Source organism: Pistacia vera, unplaced genomic scaffold, assembly GCF_008641045.1.
Source record: "Pistacia vera cultivar Batoury unplaced genomic scaffold, PisVer_v2 Contig630, whole genome shotgun sequence".
Lineage (NCBI taxonomy): Eukaryota > Viridiplantae > Streptophyta > Magnoliopsida > Sapindales > Anacardiaceae > Pistacia > Pistacia vera.
In genome coordinates this window covers 272,639-292,717 of record NW_022196480.1, presented here as the reverse complement: position 1 = coordinate 292,717, position 20,079 = coordinate 272,639, and the positions used below count along the sequence as shown (strand labels likewise).

Below are 20,079 nucleotides of genomic sequence, written 5' to 3'. Positions count from 1 at the left end.
TAGCTTTTGATGATGCATTCTATCATAAGGGCTATCAAATTTAGTAATATTACCATATATAATTATTAAACTTTTTTTTAATAATTAAGGTGTTTAACTAATTTACACCTATTTTAACTAATTTTTATAATCAGTACCGTACATTATTGAACAATCATAATTGATAACATTAAAGATCTCGTATTGACGTGAGGTTCAGCCTCTCACTGTCCACGCTCCTTCCCTGGAAAAAAAAAGCCAAGTTTTTGTTCCCCTTTAGCTTCAGTTCTTAGCTCTCTCCGTCTCCCCAGTCTTGGTGGACACGTTAACTATCTTCCAAGAATCCGTCTTTGACTATCTGTTTGTCTCTTTTGGGCTCCCTTGATATATATAAACACACATCAAATTGAGTCTTCAATATTCACAGGTAGAAACCTCAAAGCTTCGAAGTACACCTCTTTTTGCTATAAACTCTCTAAAAAATGGAACTTTTTGATTCAGCAAAGGTTGTTTTGTTAACTTTCTTTACACACTCTTCTTCTTCACTCATGTATTCAGGTACTAATTTTCTTCTTAAACCCATTTTCCTACGTGGGTTCTCCGCTTCGTTGCACTTAGTTTTGTTACTTGTGTTATTTCTCTCGTGGGTTTGGAAGAAACTGCGAGCGAGTGTTAGTCATAGTACTGAGGAGTCGAAGGAGAGGTTTAAGAACCGAGGGGTTTTGTGGTATAAGCGGACTTTTGTTTGTTGTTTAGGTGTTTCAGTGTTTAATCTTGTGTTGTGTTTATTAAGTTACTTCTATTGGTATAGAAATGGTTGGTCGGATGATAAACTGGTGACCCTTTTTGATTTTGTGCTGAGAACACTTGGTTGGGGTTCAATTTGTGTTTATTTACATACTCAGTTTTTTAGTTCCGCTGAACAAAAGTTCCCATTTTTATTGAGAGTTTGGTGGGGTTCTTTCATGTCTATCTCCTGCTATTGTCTTGTTATTGACGTTCTTCTTTACAAAAACCATGTGTCTTTACCAATTCAGTATTTGGTTTCTGATGTCGTCTCTTTTATCAGTGGGTTGTTTTTCTGTTATGTGGGGTTTGTGAAGAGAAGTGAGGGTGAAGACACCCTCCTTCAAGAACCACTTTTGAATGGTAATTCAAATGTAGGGTCAAGAATCAAGTCCAAAGGGGCTGATAAAGTGACCCCTTATTCAAATGCTGGTCTATTTAGTCTTTTAACTTTCTCTTGGATGGGTTCTCTGATTGCTGTCGGCAATAAGAAAACATTAGACCTAGAGGACGTCCCTCAGTTAGATAAGGAAGATAGTGTAGCTGGGGCCTTCCCAATTTTCAGAAGTAAGCTTGAGGCAGAGGGTGGCGTTACCACTATAAAACTGGTGAAGGCAGTGGTCTGGTCAGCATGGAAGGAAATTCTGTTAACAGGTTTCCTTGCTCTTTTATACACAATGGCCTCATATGTTGGCCCCTATCTCATTGACACTTTTGTGCAATACCTCAATGGGAAGCGGGAATTTGAAAATGAGGGGTATGTTTTGGTTTCGGTGTTTTTTGTTGCGAAACTTGTGGAGTGCCTCTCCCAGAGGAACTGGTTCTTTCGGTTGCAGCAGCTCGGAATTAGGATCCGAGCAGTTCTTATTGCAATGGTGTACAACAAGGCTTTGACACTTTCATGTCAGGCGAAGCAGGGGCATACCAGCGGGGAAATCATTAATTTCATGACTGTTGATGCTGAGAGAGTTGGTGACTTCAGCTGGTACGTGCATGATCCCTGGATGGTGCTTGTGCAAGTTGCTTTGGCATTGGTGATCTTGTATAAAAATCTTGGGCTTGCATCGATTGCAACTCTATTGGCAACAATAATTGTTATGCTGGCGAATTTTCCTTTGGGGAGATTGCAAGAGAGGTTCCAAGACAAGTTGATGGAATCAAAAGATAAGAGGATGAAGGCAACTTCTGAGATTTTAAGGAACATGAGAATTCTTAAACTTCAGGGATGGGAGATGAAGTTTTTGTCTAAGGTTGTTGAGCTCCGAAAGAGTGAGGCTGGATGGTTGAAAAAATATGTTTACACTTCAGCGATGACCAGTTTTGTCTTCTGGGGTGCTCCTACTTTTGTGTCCGTGGCCACTTTTGGCGCTTGTATGCTTTTAGGAATCCCGCTTGAGTCGGGCAAGATCTTATCTGCTCTTGCAACGTTCAGGATTCTTCAAGAGCCAATCTATAATCTTCCTGACACAATTTCAATGATCATTCAGACTAAGGTTTCGCTTGATAGACTTGCATCTTTTCTATGTCTTGATGACTTGCAGACTGATGTTATAGAGAAGCAGCCAAGAGATAGTTCTGATACAGCAATAAATATAGTTGATGCAAACTTCTCCTGGAATATTTCTTCCCCAAATCAAACGCTAAGGGATATCAACTTGAAAGTGTTCCATGGCATGAGGATTGCAGTTTGTGGTACTGTTGGTTCGGGTAAATCAAGCTTACTTTCGTGTATCCTGGGAGAAGTACCCAAGATTTCTGGTAACCTTAAGCTGTGTGGTACAAAGGCTTATGTTGCTCAGTCGCCGTGGATACAGAGTGGCAAGATTGAAGACAACATCTTGTTTGGTAAGGAAATGGACAGAGAAAGGTATGACAGAGTTCTTGAAGCATGTTCCCTGAAGAAGGACTTGGAGATCCTGTCTTTTGGTGATCAGACTGTTATAGGTGAGAGGGGAATTAATTTGAGTGGAGGACAGAAGCAAAGGATACAGATTGCGCGTGCTCTGTACCAGGATGCTGATATCTATTTGTTTGACGATCCTTTTAGTGCAGTGGATGCGCATACAGGATCTCACCTCTTTAAGGTTACTTCTGTTTCTATCATAATGCTTTTACTTCTTGCTGAATTTAAGTTTATTCAACTAATATTGCCCTATGCATGAGATGAGTGCTTTGCCGTTAGACCGTTTATTTTTAATTTTCTTCTTTAAGGAAATACTTAATGGAACGGATACTTATTCTTCTGTGCAGGAAGTATTGCTGGGTGCTTTGAGTTCAAAAACGGTGATTTATGTTACTCATCAAGTGGAGTTCTTACCTGCTGCTGATCTTATCTTGGTGAGCAATTTATATTACTCTTCTTTTCTACTGGATTCCATGGCTTCATTTTCAAAACACATTAAATCTATTCATACCTTGCTTTGTTAGGTGATGAAGGATGGAAAGATTACACAAGCTGGAAAGTACACTGAAATTCTTAATACAGGAACTGATTTTATGGAACTTGTGGGTGCACATAAGCAAGCTTTGTCAGCTCTTGATTTCATAGAGGGTGGGCATGTTTCTGAAAAAATAAGTACTAGCAAAGAAAATTGTAGCACAAGTAGTAATGGTGGTGTTGCTAAAAATGAAAAACATCAAGATGTTCAGAATGATAAAGCAGATGAAGTAGCAGAGGCAAAAGGGCAGCTTGTGCAAGAAGAAGAGAGAGAGAAAGGTAGAGTTGGGTTTTCAGTGTACTGGAAGTATATCACTACAGCATATGGAGGAGCCCTTGTGCCATTTATATTGTTGGCACAGATTCTCTTTCAGACCCTTCAAATAGGCAGCAATTATTGGATGGCTTGGGCAACTCCTGTGTCTGAGGATGCAAAACCACCTGTTGGGGGCTCTACACTAATAATTGTGTACGTAGCTTTGGCTATTGGCAGTTCCTTTTGCATCCTTGGCAGAGCAACACTTCTTGTAACGGCTGGATACAAAACGGCCAGTATTCTCTTTAATAAGATGCATCTGTGCATTTTCCGTGCCCCCATGTCCTTCTTTGATGCAACCCCAAGTGGACGAATTATAAACAGAGTGAGTGTTTATATATATCTTTTTTTTGTGATATCAGGTGATTTAACATTGGCGTAATTGTTTTCAAAATTGTCTTCTCTGGTTGCAACAGAGTAATGTTTTTCTGTGTTTTCCTAATTTTTTGAATATCAATATTATACCAAATATTAAAAATTTGAATATTCTTAATTTTTGTGCTTTTGCTTGTATAGGCTTCTACCGATCAAAGTGCGTTGGACTTGAACATTCCGTTTCAAGTTGGGGCTTTTGCATTCTCAATGATCCAGCTTCTAGGAATCATTATAGTGATGTCTCAGGTTGCATGGCAGGTTTTTCTTGTTTTTATCCCTGTGATCGCCACCAGCATTTGGTATCAGGTAATCCTTCTGCTCTTGGCGACTCTTCTAAGTTATGCCAAATTATGGCTTTGCATCAAATCTCCTATGCAATCTTGACTATTACCTCATGTTTTTTTGTATTGTCTTTTGTTTTATATAGTTTTTCTATGAGAATTGTTGATTTTCTGGATTATGCATCTAGTTATAATTGCGTATAAAACATAGTTATTAAAATGCTCTTGGTCATATCTGTATTCCCTTATTTTCTAAGTTACAGAATTTCCACAGAAGAGTTAATATAATGTGATTATGCGAAGTCCGTTCATTGCCATAGTTTTTACCATTTTCTGATGGTTGATTTCTGACAGTGATATAATTTTGCAGCAATATTACTTACCTTCGGCACGAGAACTTTCACGGTTAATTGGAGTATGCAAAGCTCCAGTGATTCAACATTTTGCTGAAACAATTTCCGGGTCAACAACTATCAGGAGCTTTGATCAAGAATCGAGGTTCAAAGACACAAATATGAAACTGATGGATGGATATTCTCGGCCCAAATTCCATAGTGCTGCTGCAATGGAATGGCTATGCTTCCGCCTGGATATGTTGTCTTCTATAACATTTGCCTTTTCTTTGATTTTCCTAATTTCTATCCCGAAGGGTGTAATTGATCCAGGTGATTGATTAAGCTATCTTATTGCTAATGTTTCTGGGTATTGACAGTAAATGTTAAAGCAGAGATTGAAGGAACTGTTTCTTTTCTTTTTCTTTTTTAAAGCACTTGCGGGATTGGCTGTGACATACGGGCTCAATCTAAACATGTTACAAGCTTGGGTCATATGGAATCTTTGCAATCTTGAGAACAAGATTATTTCAGTTGAGAGAATACTTCAATACACTTGTATTCCTAGTGAGCCACCTCTTGTAATAGAAGAAAGCCGGCCCGACCGTTCTTGGCCATCGCATGGAAAAGTTCACATCCATGATCTACAGGTAATTTACTGGTTTTATACTTCCATTCTCTCATTCTTCAATGACATATGCATAATCAATTATTATGGTTCGGGCGTAGGTCCGATATGCCCCACACATGCCACTTGTGCTGCGAGGTCTCACTTGCACTTTTCCGGGAGGGATGAAAACTGGCATTGTTGGGAGAACTGGAAGTGGTAAATCTACTCTCATTCAAACACTTTTCCGGATTGTTGAACCTGCAGCCGGTCAGGTTATGATAGATGGAATCAATATCTCATCAATTGGACTGCATGATTTACGGTCAAGACTAAGCATCATTCCTCAAGATCCAACCATGTTTGAAGGAACTGTACGAAGCAACCTGGACCCTCTTGAAGAATACACAGACGAGCAAATATGGGAGGTAGGTTGATTTAATTTGATTGTAGTATGAAGTTTTTCCTTGTTACCTTTCCTACTAAATCTGACATTCAGGGATTTCAGTCTTTGTTCTTGAAGATGGTTTGCTAACATTTAATTAAATTGTTTTAGGCATTGGATAAGTGCCAACTAGGAGATGAAGTAAGAAAGAAGGAAGGGAAGCTAGATTCCAAAGGTCTGCCTCCTCTTCTTCCTCTTCTGTGATTTCCAAATTTTTCGAACCTAATTAAGGCACATAAATTTTATTGTATATGGAAATATGGATTTTGTAGTTACTGAGAATGGAGAAAATTGGAGTAAACTGAAATTTGAGATCCAATTCCAGTTTTGAGAAGTAAACTGAAATTTGAAGGTAAAACCTTAATATAAAACACAGTTCTGCTGAGTTTCTTGATGATGACGAAAATAGTATTGTGTTAATCTTGATTATGTTGTACCAAAGAAAATAGAAGTTGTTAATGTAATCTTAGTGATGCTTTATTACAGATTAGTACACCAGTAAACTTCTTATTTTAATATTACAATCTACTTGAATGCAAATCAGAGTATTTTACATTTCAGTTTCTGTTTGTGTGCAGAGTGCTTGATGTTTAGAATTCCTTTTTTATGGTAATACAAAGTTAGAATCGAACAGTAGTGATATATGTGTGGATATGTGTTGAAATTATATATATTCTCATTGGATGGATGTTCATGAATCTGTTTGAGTTTCACACCGATTAGACACGCTCAACTGAAGGGATAATCTTCTCATTCAATAAGACCTTATTGGGTGAAGAGTCAAGTCTATCTCAAATTCTATCATGGTATCAGAGTCCAGGTTTAGTTGAGTTGAATGTTTGACTAACGGGTAAGGAGTTAGAGCCGACTTGACTTATAAGAGAGGATAATTCTTCTATTTAATTAGACTTTATTGAGTGAACAGTCAATCACATCTCAAATTCTATTAGTATTTATCTCCAGAATGTAATATTATAGTAAATTTCTTTATCTGGAAATTGATGTATTACATAAAACAATTCAATGAATGTCTTAATATAAACAATTGTAAAGTGGTTTGTTAGTCACCATGACAATTTTTCCAAAGCTTTAGGCACAATTTTCCAACTAAATTAGAACGTAGCAATATATTATTATTGGCCCCAAGAAAAAATTATAAATTACTTGTTGAGCACTCAACTCAACAGGCAGCTTTGTAAACAAGTTGAAGGAAAAGAATAGTTAAAAGTGTAATGAGGTTTCCTGCATTATAATATGATAATCTAAATATTAGCTGAAGGATAAAGTGGTAATCCTTAGCTTCTAATAGAATAATTATCGGGTAGTTGGTAGAGCTTACATAATGGTTTGTTTAAGACCATGGTGAAATCCGACAAAGAATTTGACACGTGGGTCAACTTCTCTCTCCCTTCTCCTTCTCGCGACTTACCTGGAAAGGCGCCAAATTTTGTCTCACTTCAGCTTTGGTGCTCAGCTCTCTCTCTCTCTCTGTGTCAACTTTGTCTTGGTCGACAAGTTAACCGTCTTCCAACAACCCATCTTTTGTCACTCACTCAATACATTATATATTTATATCCATACATAAAAATCTAAAGAGTCTTCGAACTTGAGAAATCGAGCTTTTTGATTCATTAGGGCATGTTTCGTTAACTTTCTTTGCACACTTATATTCAATAATGTATTCAGGTACTGAGTTTCTTCTCAAACCCATTTTCTCAAGGGGGTTTTCTGCTTCATTGCACTTAGTTCTGTTACTAGTTTTGTTATTCTCGTGGGTTTGGAAGAAACTCAGTGAGAGTGTTAGCCATAGAATTGAAGAGTCAAAGGAGAGGTTCAAGAAAATGCGGGTTTTGTGTTATAAGAAAACTTTGGTGGGTTGCTTAAGTGTTTCGGTGCTTAATCTTGTGTTGTGTTTGTTGAGTTACTTCTATTGGCAGAGAAATGGTTGGTCTGATGATAAAATGATGACCCTTTTGGATTTAGTGGTGAAAACGCTTGGTTGGGGTGCAATTTGTGTATATTTGCATACCCAGTTTTTTGATTCAGGTGGACAAAAGTTCCCATTTTTATTGTATCTTTTTTTTTTTTTCCTTTTTTTTACTTCTATGTTTTCTGTCAGTGTAAGCAATCAATATAAAAAGAGAAAGCATTAATTTTTTTAAAAGGCCTTGGTGTTGGTTGCGAGAGAGTTTTTGGCTGTTGAAAGTGCAGTAAACGCAGGGTATGGAGTTATGGACAGAGCATATTGTTAATGAAGAATGCTTGGCCTAAAGTTTTTAGGTTTTGAGATTGTTTAAAGGGAAAGTTTGGTTTTGGCTGTGCTTTTGGGTTGTCTGCGTTCTTCTCAATTGCTTAGACGGCTATCACCACCCTTTGGCCTTGTAGGGTATAAAATTTCTTGATTTTATAGGGGTTTGATTTGTGTTTGTTTCGTGTTTGTGCAATTGTATTAGCACAATAGCATTTAAATTTTAGTTCATTTCGTTCATATTTCATGGATTTTGCTTTGAATATTAATGAATATTCAAGAACTTGGAATCATTATATATATCTTCATTATCGGGAGTATCATCAAATATATATGAATGTCACATAAAATTACTTAGAAGACTCTTTGGGCATGCTGGCCAAAGTGTTCGGATTACCAACAAAAAATATATATGTATATATTTTACTATTCATCGAGAATCATTATTCGGCTAGTTCACAAAAACAAACAGACAAAGAAATTTTGGGATTTGTAACCTGCGGTATCATGATTAATCCGTTTTCTCTCACCAGGAGAAATAAATGTCTTATATTTGTTAGTTCTGCAGTTTTGTGCTCAGTGCCCCAAGGAAGTTCTGAGTTCTCAAAGTAGTCAACTTTCCCACAACCACCTTACAGGTTATGTTCCCCACCGTTGGGAAATTTGACAGAACTTGAATCATTGGACCTCTCCTTCAACAAGGCTGGAGGACAAAAACTGGTAGAACTGGTAGCTGAGACATTTCTTTCAGCGTTAAACATTTTGTATACAACCAATTTTTGGGATCTATACTTCAGGAAATCAATTTAACACATTTCGAAACGATTCTTAGAATTGAATTGAACTTGTTAAGAGAAATGTATGAAGATCTAGTTTATTGCCAAATTATGCTGCATATCTCAAATATGGTCAACATGATGTGTTACATATTCTATAAATCAAACTGTAAAAGTGCTTTCTAACCGCTTGTTTCACACGGAGCATGAGCCATATCTACTATTGGATTTACCATTGATACAGTGAAAAAATAAACCATTATTGAATCATAGCTAAAGATGTGAATTTTACCACTAAAGTAAAGAATAGACAAGTTTGAAAGTGCCCTTTATGACTTAAGGTTATAGATTGGCTTCTAGATCAGAATTTTTTTGTCATCGTCTGTCACTCACCTGCAATCAACTTTATCTTTTATCTTATTTCCTTGTATTAAACACTACAATGATTACTTGACTGATAAGTTCAATCATCCTTTTCCTGAAAGATTTGTATTGAATAATAAGTTTTGATTTTTATTCAGAAAGCAAGAACTTGTTCAGCACACAAATCAAAATGCAGAGTACATTGTGAGATCCATTCCAGTTTGAGAAGTAAACTAGAATTGAAGGCGAAACCTTAATAAAAACAGTTCTGCTGAGTTTCTTGATGATGATGAAAATAGTGTTGTGTAATTTGATTATTTTGAACCAACAAAAAGCGTGAGATCTTGAAGATCAGGTTAGAAGTTTTTAATGTAATCTTAGTGATGCTTTATTACAGATTATGTAATAACTGATATTTTATCTACTTGAATGCAAATCAGAGTATTTACATTTCAATTTCTTTTTGTGTGCAGAGTGTTTGATGTTGAAATAACTATATTCTCATTGGATGTATGTTCATGTATCCATTCCAGATGTGTATATATTATAGTAAATTTCCTTAGTGTCCCTTTTTGGAAATTGAAGTATTACATGAAACTATTCAATAAATGTTAAAAATTGTGAAGTGGTTTGTTAGTACCATGACAATTTTCCAAAGCTTTTGGCACATTTTTTCAACTAAATAGAAACGTAGCAATATGTTATGCTTGGGCCCAAGAAAAATATAAATTACAACTCAAAAGGCAGCTTTGTAATCGGAAATTATTAGCAAAAAAGTTGAAGAAAAAGAAGGTTGAGTGAAAGAGGGCGAATATTAGCTAAGATTAAAGTGGTAATCTTTAGCTTGTATAGTAATAATGTTAGTGGATAGTTGGTGAGCTTTCATATTACATAATGGCTTGTTTTGGACCATGATGAATCCCAGCTTGACACGAGGGTCAACTTCTTTCCTCCGCTCAAACATCGAAAGGCACAAATTTTGTGACACTTAGCTGTAGTGCTTAGCTCTATCTCTGTCGACAAGTTAACTCTCTTCCAATATGTCACTCACTCACTCTTTAGGTGGTTTTTTTTTTTTTTTTTTTTTTTTTTTTTTTTTTTTTTTCAAATACATATATATTTATATATATACCTACAAATGAAAAGGTCCTCAAATTGAGAAACGGAGTTTTTGATTCAACAGAGCATGCTTCGTTAACTTTCTTTCTTTACACTGTCATATTCAACTAGTACTCTGGTGCTGAGTCTTCTCAAACCCATTTTCCTACGTGGGTTTTCTGCTTGATTACACTTAGTTCTGTATTCTGTTACCAGTTTGTTATTCCGTGGGCTTGGAAGAAATGAGAGAGACTGTTTGTCATAGTATTGAAGAGTCAAGGAGAGGTTTAGAAAACCCGGTTTTTGTGGTATAAGCAGACTTCAGCCTCTTGTTTAGGTGTTACAATGTGTCTGTAGAGAGTACACGGGACATCAAATTCCATTTTAATATTATTTCAGTAGGTGTACATGTGTCTGTAGCAGAGTACAATATGCATGAATTCTTAAAAAACTACTCTTCCACGTGCAAAAATATATAAAATAAAGAAAAGAAAATAGAAAAAAGAAAGAAGAATGCAGATATAATTTTTTAAGGTTTCCTGCATAATGGATGTTTAAATATTAGCTAGTTGAAGTAGCGTTCGTTAGCTTGTACTAGAATAATAATGTTGGTAGAGCTTACATAAGGGTGTTTTGCACCATGATGAAGCCTATGACGATGTCCAAGAGCCGCCAAACACGTGGGTCAACTGAGTCTTGGTCGACAAGTTAACTCTTTCCAACAACTAATCTTTTGTCACTCACTTAATACATTATATATTTATATCCATACATAGAAATCGAAAGAGTCTCGAACTTGAGAAAGGAGCTTTTTGATTCAACAGAGATGTTTCGTTAACTTTCTTTACACACTATATTTAGTTATGTATTCAGGTACTGAGTTTCTTCTCAAACCCATTTTCTCACGGGGGGTTTCTGCTTCATTACACTTAGTTCTGTACTAGTTTTGTTATTCGTGGGTTTGGAGGAGAAGAGAGAGAGTGTTAGTCATAAAACTGAAGGGTCAAGGAGAGGTTTAATAGAAGGGGGGTTTTGTGGATAATAAAACTTTGGTTGGTGTTTAAGTCTTTCAGTGCTAATTTGTATTGTGTTGTTGGTTACTTCTATTGGCATGAAATGGTTGGTCGGATGATAAAGTGGTACCCTTTTGGATTAGTGGTGAAAACGCTTAGTTGGGGGGCAATTGTGTTTTATTTGCATACCCAGTTTTTAATTTAGGTGACAAAAATTACCATTTTTATTGGAGTTTGGTGGGGCTCTTACATGTTAATCTCCTTTATTGTCTTGTTACAGACACTGTTCTTTACAGAAACATTTGTCGTTATCAATTCAGTATTTGGTATCTGATGTTGTCTCTGTTATCCTGGGTTGTTTTTCTGTTATGTGGGGTTTAAAGAGAAGTGAGGTGGAAAATACCTCTTCAAGAACCCCTTTTGAATGGTAATTCAAATGTCAGTGAGATGTAGGGTCAGAATCAAGTCCGAGGGGCTGATCATGTGACCCCTTATTCAACTGTGGTCTATTTAGTTTTTACGTTCCTTGGATGGGTTCCTGATTGCTGTCGGCTATAAGAAAACATTAGACCTTGAGGATGTGCCTCAGTTGGATAGGCATGATAGTGTAGTTGAGGCTTTTCCATTTTTAGAAGTAAGCTTGAAGCAGAGGTGGTGTGGGGAGTGGAGTTACACCACTAAGACTGGTGAAGGCATTGATTTGTTAACATGGAAGGAAATTCTGTTAAAGGTTTCCTTATCCTTTTACACACCATGGCCACATATGTTGGCCCATATCTCATGGCAATTTTGTGCATACCTCACTGGGAGGTGGGAATTTAAAAATGAGGGGTATGTTTTGGTTTCTGCTTTTCTTGTTGCGAAATTTGTGGAGAACTTCTCCGAGATACACTATTTCTTTCGGTTGCAGCAGGTCGGAATTAGGATCCGAGCAAGCTTGTGCGATGGTGTAAATAAGGGTTTGAAACTTTCATGTAGGCGAAGCAGGAGCGCACTAGTGGGGAAATAATAAATTTCATGACGGTCGATGCTGAGAGAGTAGGTGATTTTAGTTGGTCCAGCACGATCCAGGATTGTGGTTCTGCAAGTTTTTGGCCTTGTTTAATTGTATAGAAATCTTGGGCTTGCATCTATTGCAACTTTTTTGGCAATAATAATTGCTATGGTACCGAATTTTCCTCTGGGGAGATTGCAGAATAGGTTTCCAAGTAAAGTTGATGGAATCAAAAGATACGAGGATGAAGGCAACTTTGAGATTCTAAGGAACATGAGAATTCTTAAACTTCAGGGATGGGAGATGAAGTTTTTGTCTAAGATTGTGGAACTAGAATGGGTGAAGCTGGATGGTTGAAAAATATCTTTACCCCTCTGCCAGACCAGTTTTGTCTTTTGGGGTGCCCCTACTTTCGTGTCTGTGGCCAATTTGGTGCTTGTATGCTTTTAGGAATCCCGTTGAGTCGAGCAAGATCTTATCTGCACTTGCAACGTTAAGGATTCTTCAACAGCCTATCCAAAATCTTCCTGACACAATTTCAACCATAATTCAGAACTAAAGTTTCACTTGATAGGATTGCATCTTTCCTAAGTCTTGATGACTTGAAGCTGGATGTTGTATGGGAAGCAGCCAAGTGGGTGATAAGAGAATGACATAGCTGAGCGCGAACTTCTCCTGGGATGTTTTCCCCAAATCAAACGCTAAGAGACATCAACTGAAAGTGTTCCATGGCATGCGAGTTGCAGTTTGTGGTACTGTTGGCTCGGGTAAATCTAGCTTACTTTCCTGTATCTTGGGAAGAACCCAAGATCTGGTAATCTTAAGCTGTGTGGTACAAAGGCTTATGTGCTCAGTCGCCGTGGATACAGAGTGGCAAGATTGAAGACAACATCTGTTTGGTAGAGATGGACGAGAAAGTATGACAGAGTTCTGAAGCATGTTGCCTTGAGAAGGATTTAAAAATCCTTCCTTTTGGTGATCAGACAGTTATAGGTGAGAGGGGAATCATTGAGTGGAGGACAGAAGCAAAGAATACAGATTGCACGTGCTCTGTACATGATGCTGATATTATCTGTTTGATGATCCTTTTAGTGCTTTGGATGCACATACAGGATCCCACCTCTTCAAGGTTAAATTGTTCCAATCACAAATGCTTTCATTTTGTGGAATTTATTTTTATTCAACAAATTTAAGCATAAATATTTCTCGATAATGGATTGTGGTATTCTTCTTGTTTTTTCCGGCTTGTCAAGGGAGGGAGCAAGTTTTAAACCCACATGCTCCCCATGTCGCCCTTTCCTAGGTAGCGTTTTCCTAGGTCACCTCTTTCGAAACATTGTTAGCCACTCTAGACGGTTTCACTCTGGGTGGCCTACCTCCATGTCGCCCATCCTACTTCCCTCCAAGGCTTTGAGACCCAATGTTCACGTTGGCCCACTTTGGACAGCTTCACTCGGGGGGCCTACTCCTAGGGTCGCCCTTCCTATGTAGCCATGCCCCCCTCCTTTCCTTCCAATAAGGTCCACGTTAGCCTACTCTGGATGACTTCACTTTGGGTGGCCTACTCTCCAGGTCGCCCCTTCCTAGGTAGCCCCTATCGGAACATGGGCTGGGCAAGGTTTGGCTATGATATCATTGATATACCCATCTAACAACTCAAACAATTGGGTTGCGCAGTGGGCCTTTTGTGGACTTGGGTAGAATTCTCATTAGAAAACCGGTTGCCAATGGGGCTTCCAAGCCCTTATAACAATATGGCCCCTTTTCCCTTCTAATGTGAGATCCTAACAAACTATTAATTTTTTTATGTGGCAGGAAGTTTGCTGGGTGCTTTGACTTCAAAAACGGTGATTTATGTCACTCATCAAGTGGGTTCTTACCTGTGCGGATATCTTGGTGAGCAATGTACATTACTCTTTTTTGTGTTTAATTGGGTGCATTACTTCAAATTCTAACTCATAACTCTATTCATCCCTTGTTGGTTAGGTAATGAAAGATGGAAGATTATACAATCTGGAAAGTACAGTGGAATTCTGAATTCGAACGGACTTTATGGAAATTGGGTGCACATAAGCAAGCTTTGTCAGCTCTGGAGCCATCGATGGTGCGCCAGTTTCAGAAAATGTAAATACTAGCAAAGAAAATTGTGGCACAGTAGTAATGGGGTGTTGTTAATAAAGAGAACATAAAGATATTCAGATGATAAGCAAAGCAGAGGAAGTAGCAGAGGCGAAAGGGCAGCTTGTGCAAGAAGAAGAGAGAGAGAAAGTAGAGTTGGGTTTGGGTGTACTGGAAGTTCATCACTACAGCATATGGAGGAGCCCTTGTACCATTTATATTGTTGGCACAGATTCTCTTTCAGGCTCTTAAATAGGCAGCAATATTGGATGGCTTTGGCAACTCCTGTGTCTGAGGATGCAAAACAACGTTGGGGGCTTTACCACTAATTACTGTTTATGTGATCTGGCTATTGGGAGTTCTTTTGTATATTTGCAGCGACACTTTGCAACAGCAGGATACAAAACTGCCAGTGTTCTCTTTAATAAAAAGCATCTGTGTATTTCCGCGCCCCCATGGCTCTTCTGAGGCGATCCTAGTGGGCGAATACTAAACAAGAGTAAGTTGATATATATCTATCTTTGTGTCAGCATGTGATCAACATGGGAACATTTTCTGTGTTTTCTTACTGAGTTTGTTAATTCCAATAATATACCAAATAAATTTGTATGCTTTTGTTGTATAGGCTTCTACCGATCAAAGTGCTGTTGTTTGACATTCCGTCTCGAGTTGGGTCTCTTGCGTTCTCGTTATCCAGCTCAGGAATCATTATTGTGATGTTCAGGTTGCACGGCAGGTTTTTTGTTTTTATCCCTGTGATTGAAGCAGCATTTGGTATCAGGAATCCTTGTGTCCACAGCTACTCTTCAAGCTACACAAAAATAGGTTCATCAAATCTCCTATCACATCTTTACTTTACCTCAGGTTTTTTTGTATTATCTTCGTTTTGTTTAGTTTTTCCACGAGATGCTTGGTAAAGTTGACTTTTAAGTGCTGTATTGCCTATTTTTTTAAGTTACAGAACTGCAAAGAGTTCTAGAGAAGAGTTAATATAATGATTATGTTAACGCCATCCTTATCATTTGTTTATCTTTTTAAAGGGTGTTTCTAACAGTGTTATAATTTTGCAGCAATATTACTTACCCTCAGCAAGAGAACTTTCACGGTTAGTAGGAGTATGCAAAGCTCCAGTTAATACAGCATTTGCTGAAAATTTCAGGGTCAAAAACTATTCGGAGCTTTGATCAAGAATCAAGGTTCCGAGACACAAATATGAAACTGATGGATGGATATTCTCGGCCAATTTCCAGAGTGTGCTGCTATGCAATGGCTGTGCTTCCGCCTGAATATGTTGTCTTCTATAACGTTTGCGTTTTCTTGATTTTCTGATTTCATTCCAAGGGTGTTATTGATCCAGGTATTTTATTCACGAATGTTATTGCTATCTTTCTTGGTATCGAACATTAATTGTTAAAGGAGCAGTTAACAAACCTCTTTTTTCTTTCCTTGTTTAAAGCAATTGCGGGGTGGCTGTGACATATGGACTCAGCTAAACACGTTACAAATTTATTTCATATACATCTAGTAATCTGGAGAACAAGATTATTTCAGTCGAGAGGATACTTCAATACACTTGTACTCCTAGTGAGCCATCTTGTGATAGAAGAAAGCCGGCCTTACGGTGTGGCCATCATATGGAGAAGTTTACATTCGTGATCTACAGGTAACTCTACTGGTTTTATACTTCTCTCTCTCATTCCTAGAAATATTTTCTTGATGAATATATTGGTTGCGTGTAGGTTCGCTATGTTCGCACTTGCCACTTGTGTTACGAGGTCTGACTGCAGTTTTCCGGGAGGAATGAAAAGGCATTGTAGGGAGAACAGGAAGTGGTAAATCACTCTCATTCAAACACTGTTTCGGATTGTTGAGCCTGCAGCTGGTCAGATTGATGATGGGAATCAATATCTCATCAATTGGACTGCATGATTTACGGTCAAGACTAAGCTCATTCCTCAGATCCAACCATGTTTGAAGGAACTGTACGAAGCAACTGGACCCTCTTGAAGAATACACAGATGAGCAAATATGGAGGTGGGTTGCTTTATTTATTATAGTAGGCAGTGTTCCGAGTTCCCTTTCCACCTTTGTCCGACATTCGGTGTTTTCAGACTTTGTAATGTAGATTTGGTTTGGTAAAATTTATTTAAATGGTTTTAGGCCTTGGATAAGTGTAACTTGGAGATGAAGTTAGAAAGAAGGAGGAAGCTAGATTCCAAAGGTCTGTCTCCTTATTCCTATGTAGAGTTGCAAATTTCTGAAACTAATTAAGGCACATAAATTTCATTGTATATGTTAATATGGATTTTGCAGTACTGAGAATGGAGAGAACGGAGTATGGTCAGAGGCAATTGGTCTGTCTTGGACGTGTGTACTAAGAAAAGTAAGGTCTGGGCTTGATGACATACAGCATCTGTGACACTGCTACGGATAATCTGATTCAGCAAACTCTACGGCTGCACTTTTCTGATTGCCAGGTAAAACAGTTGCACATCGGATAACATCTGTATTGATAGAATATGGTTCTGCTTCTTAATCACGGTTAGTTTACTCATTTAACTGAATTGTCCAATAGATTGGATTATAGACATATATTTATTTTTGTACATCTATGTGTAGGGCTTATCGAGGAATATGATTCGCCATCGAAGTTCTAGGAAACAAGTCTTCGTCTTTTGCTCAGCTTGTTGCAGAGTACACTGTGAGATCGAATTCCAGTTAGAGAACTAAACTTGAATATGAAGGGCAAACCTTAATAAAATACAGTCTGCTACTTTCTTAAATATGAAAAAAATGTATTCTGTTAATTTTATTATGTATGAAAAAAGGTGTTGGGAGATTACGGCTGGGATGTACACTAGTGAATTTCTGATTTTGGTATTATAATCTACCTGAATAAAAAAGAGTATTTTACATTTGAGTTTCTGTTAGTGTGCAGAATGTTTGAATAAAAAACAGTTTATAATTGGTTTATGGTAATGCAATTTAGAATTGAACACTTGTGATTCGAAGTAGAAGAACCTTACTAAGGATCCAGTTCATAAAAAGTCATCTGTGTTGAAGAACGTAACAATGATGTTCCGTTTGTCTACTCTCCTTCCCTGGAAATTGAAGTAGATGAAACAATTCAATGAATGTATTATTTAAACAATTTAATGTGGTTTGTGAGTTACCATGCCAATTCACAGAGCTTTAGGCAAATATTTTTGTGTGTATGCAACGGAAAACATAAACTCTAACGCTGGCTTATTGAATATAATAATAAAAGTATAAAGCATAAATAAATTGCAAAATTAAATGCACAATAAAGAATACCAGGAATTAACGAGGTTCGTATTAAAACCTACGTCCTCGGGCGCTGCAAAGAAAACTCCTATTCCAAACAATATTAAAATATTTGGGCAATACAATAAATACCAAAACAAAGGGGAGATACAACAACTTGCAAACTAAAAGGTCTTAAAGAAAGAACTAAACAAAAAAAGTAATGAATTACAACTTGGGATGCCTAATAACATGATATGGGTCCTTAATAAGGCCCCAAAAGTTTCCCACTTTTCAATCTATCAATGGGGACAAACAACCTTTTCTTGGCCTATTACCTATAGTCCCTAAACCTTTCTCCATTATCATTTCACACCATGTGATTTTGCAAAAGCCATTTTTCAACAAATCTCCACCTTGGCGAATTAGCAAACTTCAAAGTTTTGTATTCTTCTGTCAATTTTGCAACACCTCCAAATGTGCCAAAAAGCACAATCAAGCTCGCAGATGTTGATCAGTCAAACAGTGATTGAACTTGATCATTGTCACTACTTTTGTTAAGACATCTGCGGATTCTCAACAGTCCCAATCTTCCTAATAGATTCTTCTTCAGAAATTTTCCCGCACAAAGTGGTAACGAATATCTATAGCTTGGGGGAAAGTGGATACTAGATTCTTGCTAAGTGAATGCACTCTGACTGTCAGAATAGATAGTGATTTCTTCTGACTAATTTTCAATTATCCAATAGCCCTTGTAACCAAATAGCTCTTCACAGCCTCTGTAACTGCCATGTATTCTGCTGTAGACAAAGCAACTGTAGACTGCAGAGAAGATTTCCAACTTACTGGAGCTCTAGCAAGAGTAAATACATATCAGAGTGACCGACGCTTGTCCAAATCACCAGCATAATCAGAATCAAACATAGCCAAAGCAAATTGACTAAGATTTTCATCCCGCTCAAAACCAAACAATGTTTACAGTACCTATAATATACCGTAAAATCCACTTCACAGCTGCCAATGTCCTTTACCAGGATCATGCATATACTCTCACAATTCCAACTGCATGTGAAATGTCGGGCCTAGTACACACCTGATACATCAAGCTACCAACCGCATTGAATACAGAACTTTGACATAAACTCTCGTTCTTCATGCGTACTTGGAGATATGACGCACTAAGCTTTATATGAGGAGCAAGTGGAGTACTTACAGGTTTTGTACTTTCAGTTATGCCAAAACGTGTAAGACCTTCTAGATAATGCTTTTATGTCAAACAAAACCTTTCCATTTCCTCTATCTCTAATTATCTCCATACTGAGAATTCTTGGCTTCCCTAAATCCTTCATCTCAAATTCTTGATTTAGTTGAGCCTTTAACTTCTCAATTTCTTTTACATTTTTGAAGCAATCAACATATCATCAACATATAAGAGTAGATAAATGAGAGTATCACCTTGTAGCCTTTGAAAATACACAGTTGTCAAATTTGCTTCTTGTGTACTCTGACCCATCATAAACCTATCAAATCGCTTATACACTGCCTCGGAGTTGTTTCAAACCATAAAGCGATCTTTTCATTTACAAAACCAATCTTCCTTCCCAATACTCTTAATCCTTGGTGAGTCATATGATTTCCTCTTCCAAATCACCGTGTAGAAAACGGTTTTCACATCAAGTTGAACAAGTTCAAGATTCATCTGAGAACACAGGCAACAAAATTCTAATGGAAGAATGCTTACAACTGAAAATACATCTGAAATCTATTCCTTCCTTCTGAGGTAGCCTCTTCGCCACCACATTGCCTTGTATGGATGTCTTTAAATTCGGAAATCCTTCTTCTGCATTACCCATTTGCATCCAATGCCTTCTTATTCTTTGGTAATGAACAACCTCCCAAGTTTCACTATTGGAGAGATGCATCTCTTCTTTCATGGCTTTCCTCCACTTACATTTCGGAACTGCTAGCTACTATATAGTGGAAGGAACTTCACCATCTCAATTGGGATGCATAGGCCCAATCAGCAAAAACGAGCAGGCTTGCGAATTTTCCGTCTTGGCCTATTAACAGCAATGATTCTTGTTAGGTCTGGGAAGAATCTCTTCTTCATCTCCAATGAACTCCTCTATCATAGGAGTCTCATTTCCACTGGGCAACTGTGTTGTTCAAACTCCACCTATGCTGAGTAGCTCCACCTTTGCGGGTACTGAAAACCTTCATCTGGCTTCCTGTTTCTTTTCTAACATGAAGACTCATCAATGTCACATCCCTACTAAACAGATTTTCTTGAACTTGGACACCAAAGACGTATCCTTTCACACCTGAGGTAATCCCCATAAATACTGCTTTCTTTGCTCTAGGATCTAACTTAGACTCTATTACATGATAATAAGCAGTGGAACCAAAAACATGTAAAGAGTCTAATCAGAAACAGGTTTTCCAGACCATACCTCAATCGGCGTCTTGCTTCAATGCAGTTGATGTAGACGATAATGAGATGACAGCAATATAACTGCCTCAGCCAAAACTTTTGCCCAACCCAGAATTGGACAACTACACGAACTTTCTCCAGATAGTTGATTCATGGGTTCTGCCACCCATTCTGCTGTGGTGTATTTTCATGTAAAGTGACGTACTATTCTTCATC

General features: G+C 37.7%; 1 protein-coding gene and 1 pseudogene across 1 annotated transcript; both read left to right on the top strand.

Annotated features, from left to right (window-relative positions):
- The first annotated feature begins 256 nt into the window (after positions 1–256).
- LOC116111293 (ABC transporter C family member 3-like) lies at positions 257–5,889 on the top strand. Its single transcript, XM_031397494.1, has 9 exons — positions 257–2,849; positions 3,016–3,102; positions 3,193–3,843; positions 4,035–4,199; positions 4,545–4,839; positions 4,942–5,156; positions 5,236–5,541; positions 5,670–5,733; positions 5,831–5,889. The coding sequence occupies exons 1-9, from the start codon at positions 462–464 to the stop codon at positions 5,887–5,889; spliced, it is 4,230 nt and encodes a 1,409-aa protein (XP_031253354.1). The 5' UTR covers positions 257–461.
- Positions 5,890–7,234: 1,345 nt separating this feature from the next.
- Positions 7,235–16,890, top strand: LOC116111292 (annotated as a pseudogene).
- Positions 16,891–20,079: the final 3,189 nt, after the last annotated feature.

Bases quoted from the DNA above. Each gene is read 5' to 3' on its own strand.
- LOC116111293 (XM_031397494.1), top strand. From the start codon at position 462: ATGGAACTTTTTGATTCAGCAAAGGTTGTTTTGTTAACTTTCTTTACA. The intron at 3,844-4,034 runs GTGAGTGTTTAT...TTGCTTGTATAG, and splicing joins GTGGACGAATTATAAACAGA to GCTTCTACCGATCAAAGTGC. The intron at 5,542-5,669 runs GTAGGTTGATTT...AAATTGTTTTAG, and splicing joins CAGACGAGCAAATATGGGAG to GCATTGGATAAGTGCCAACT.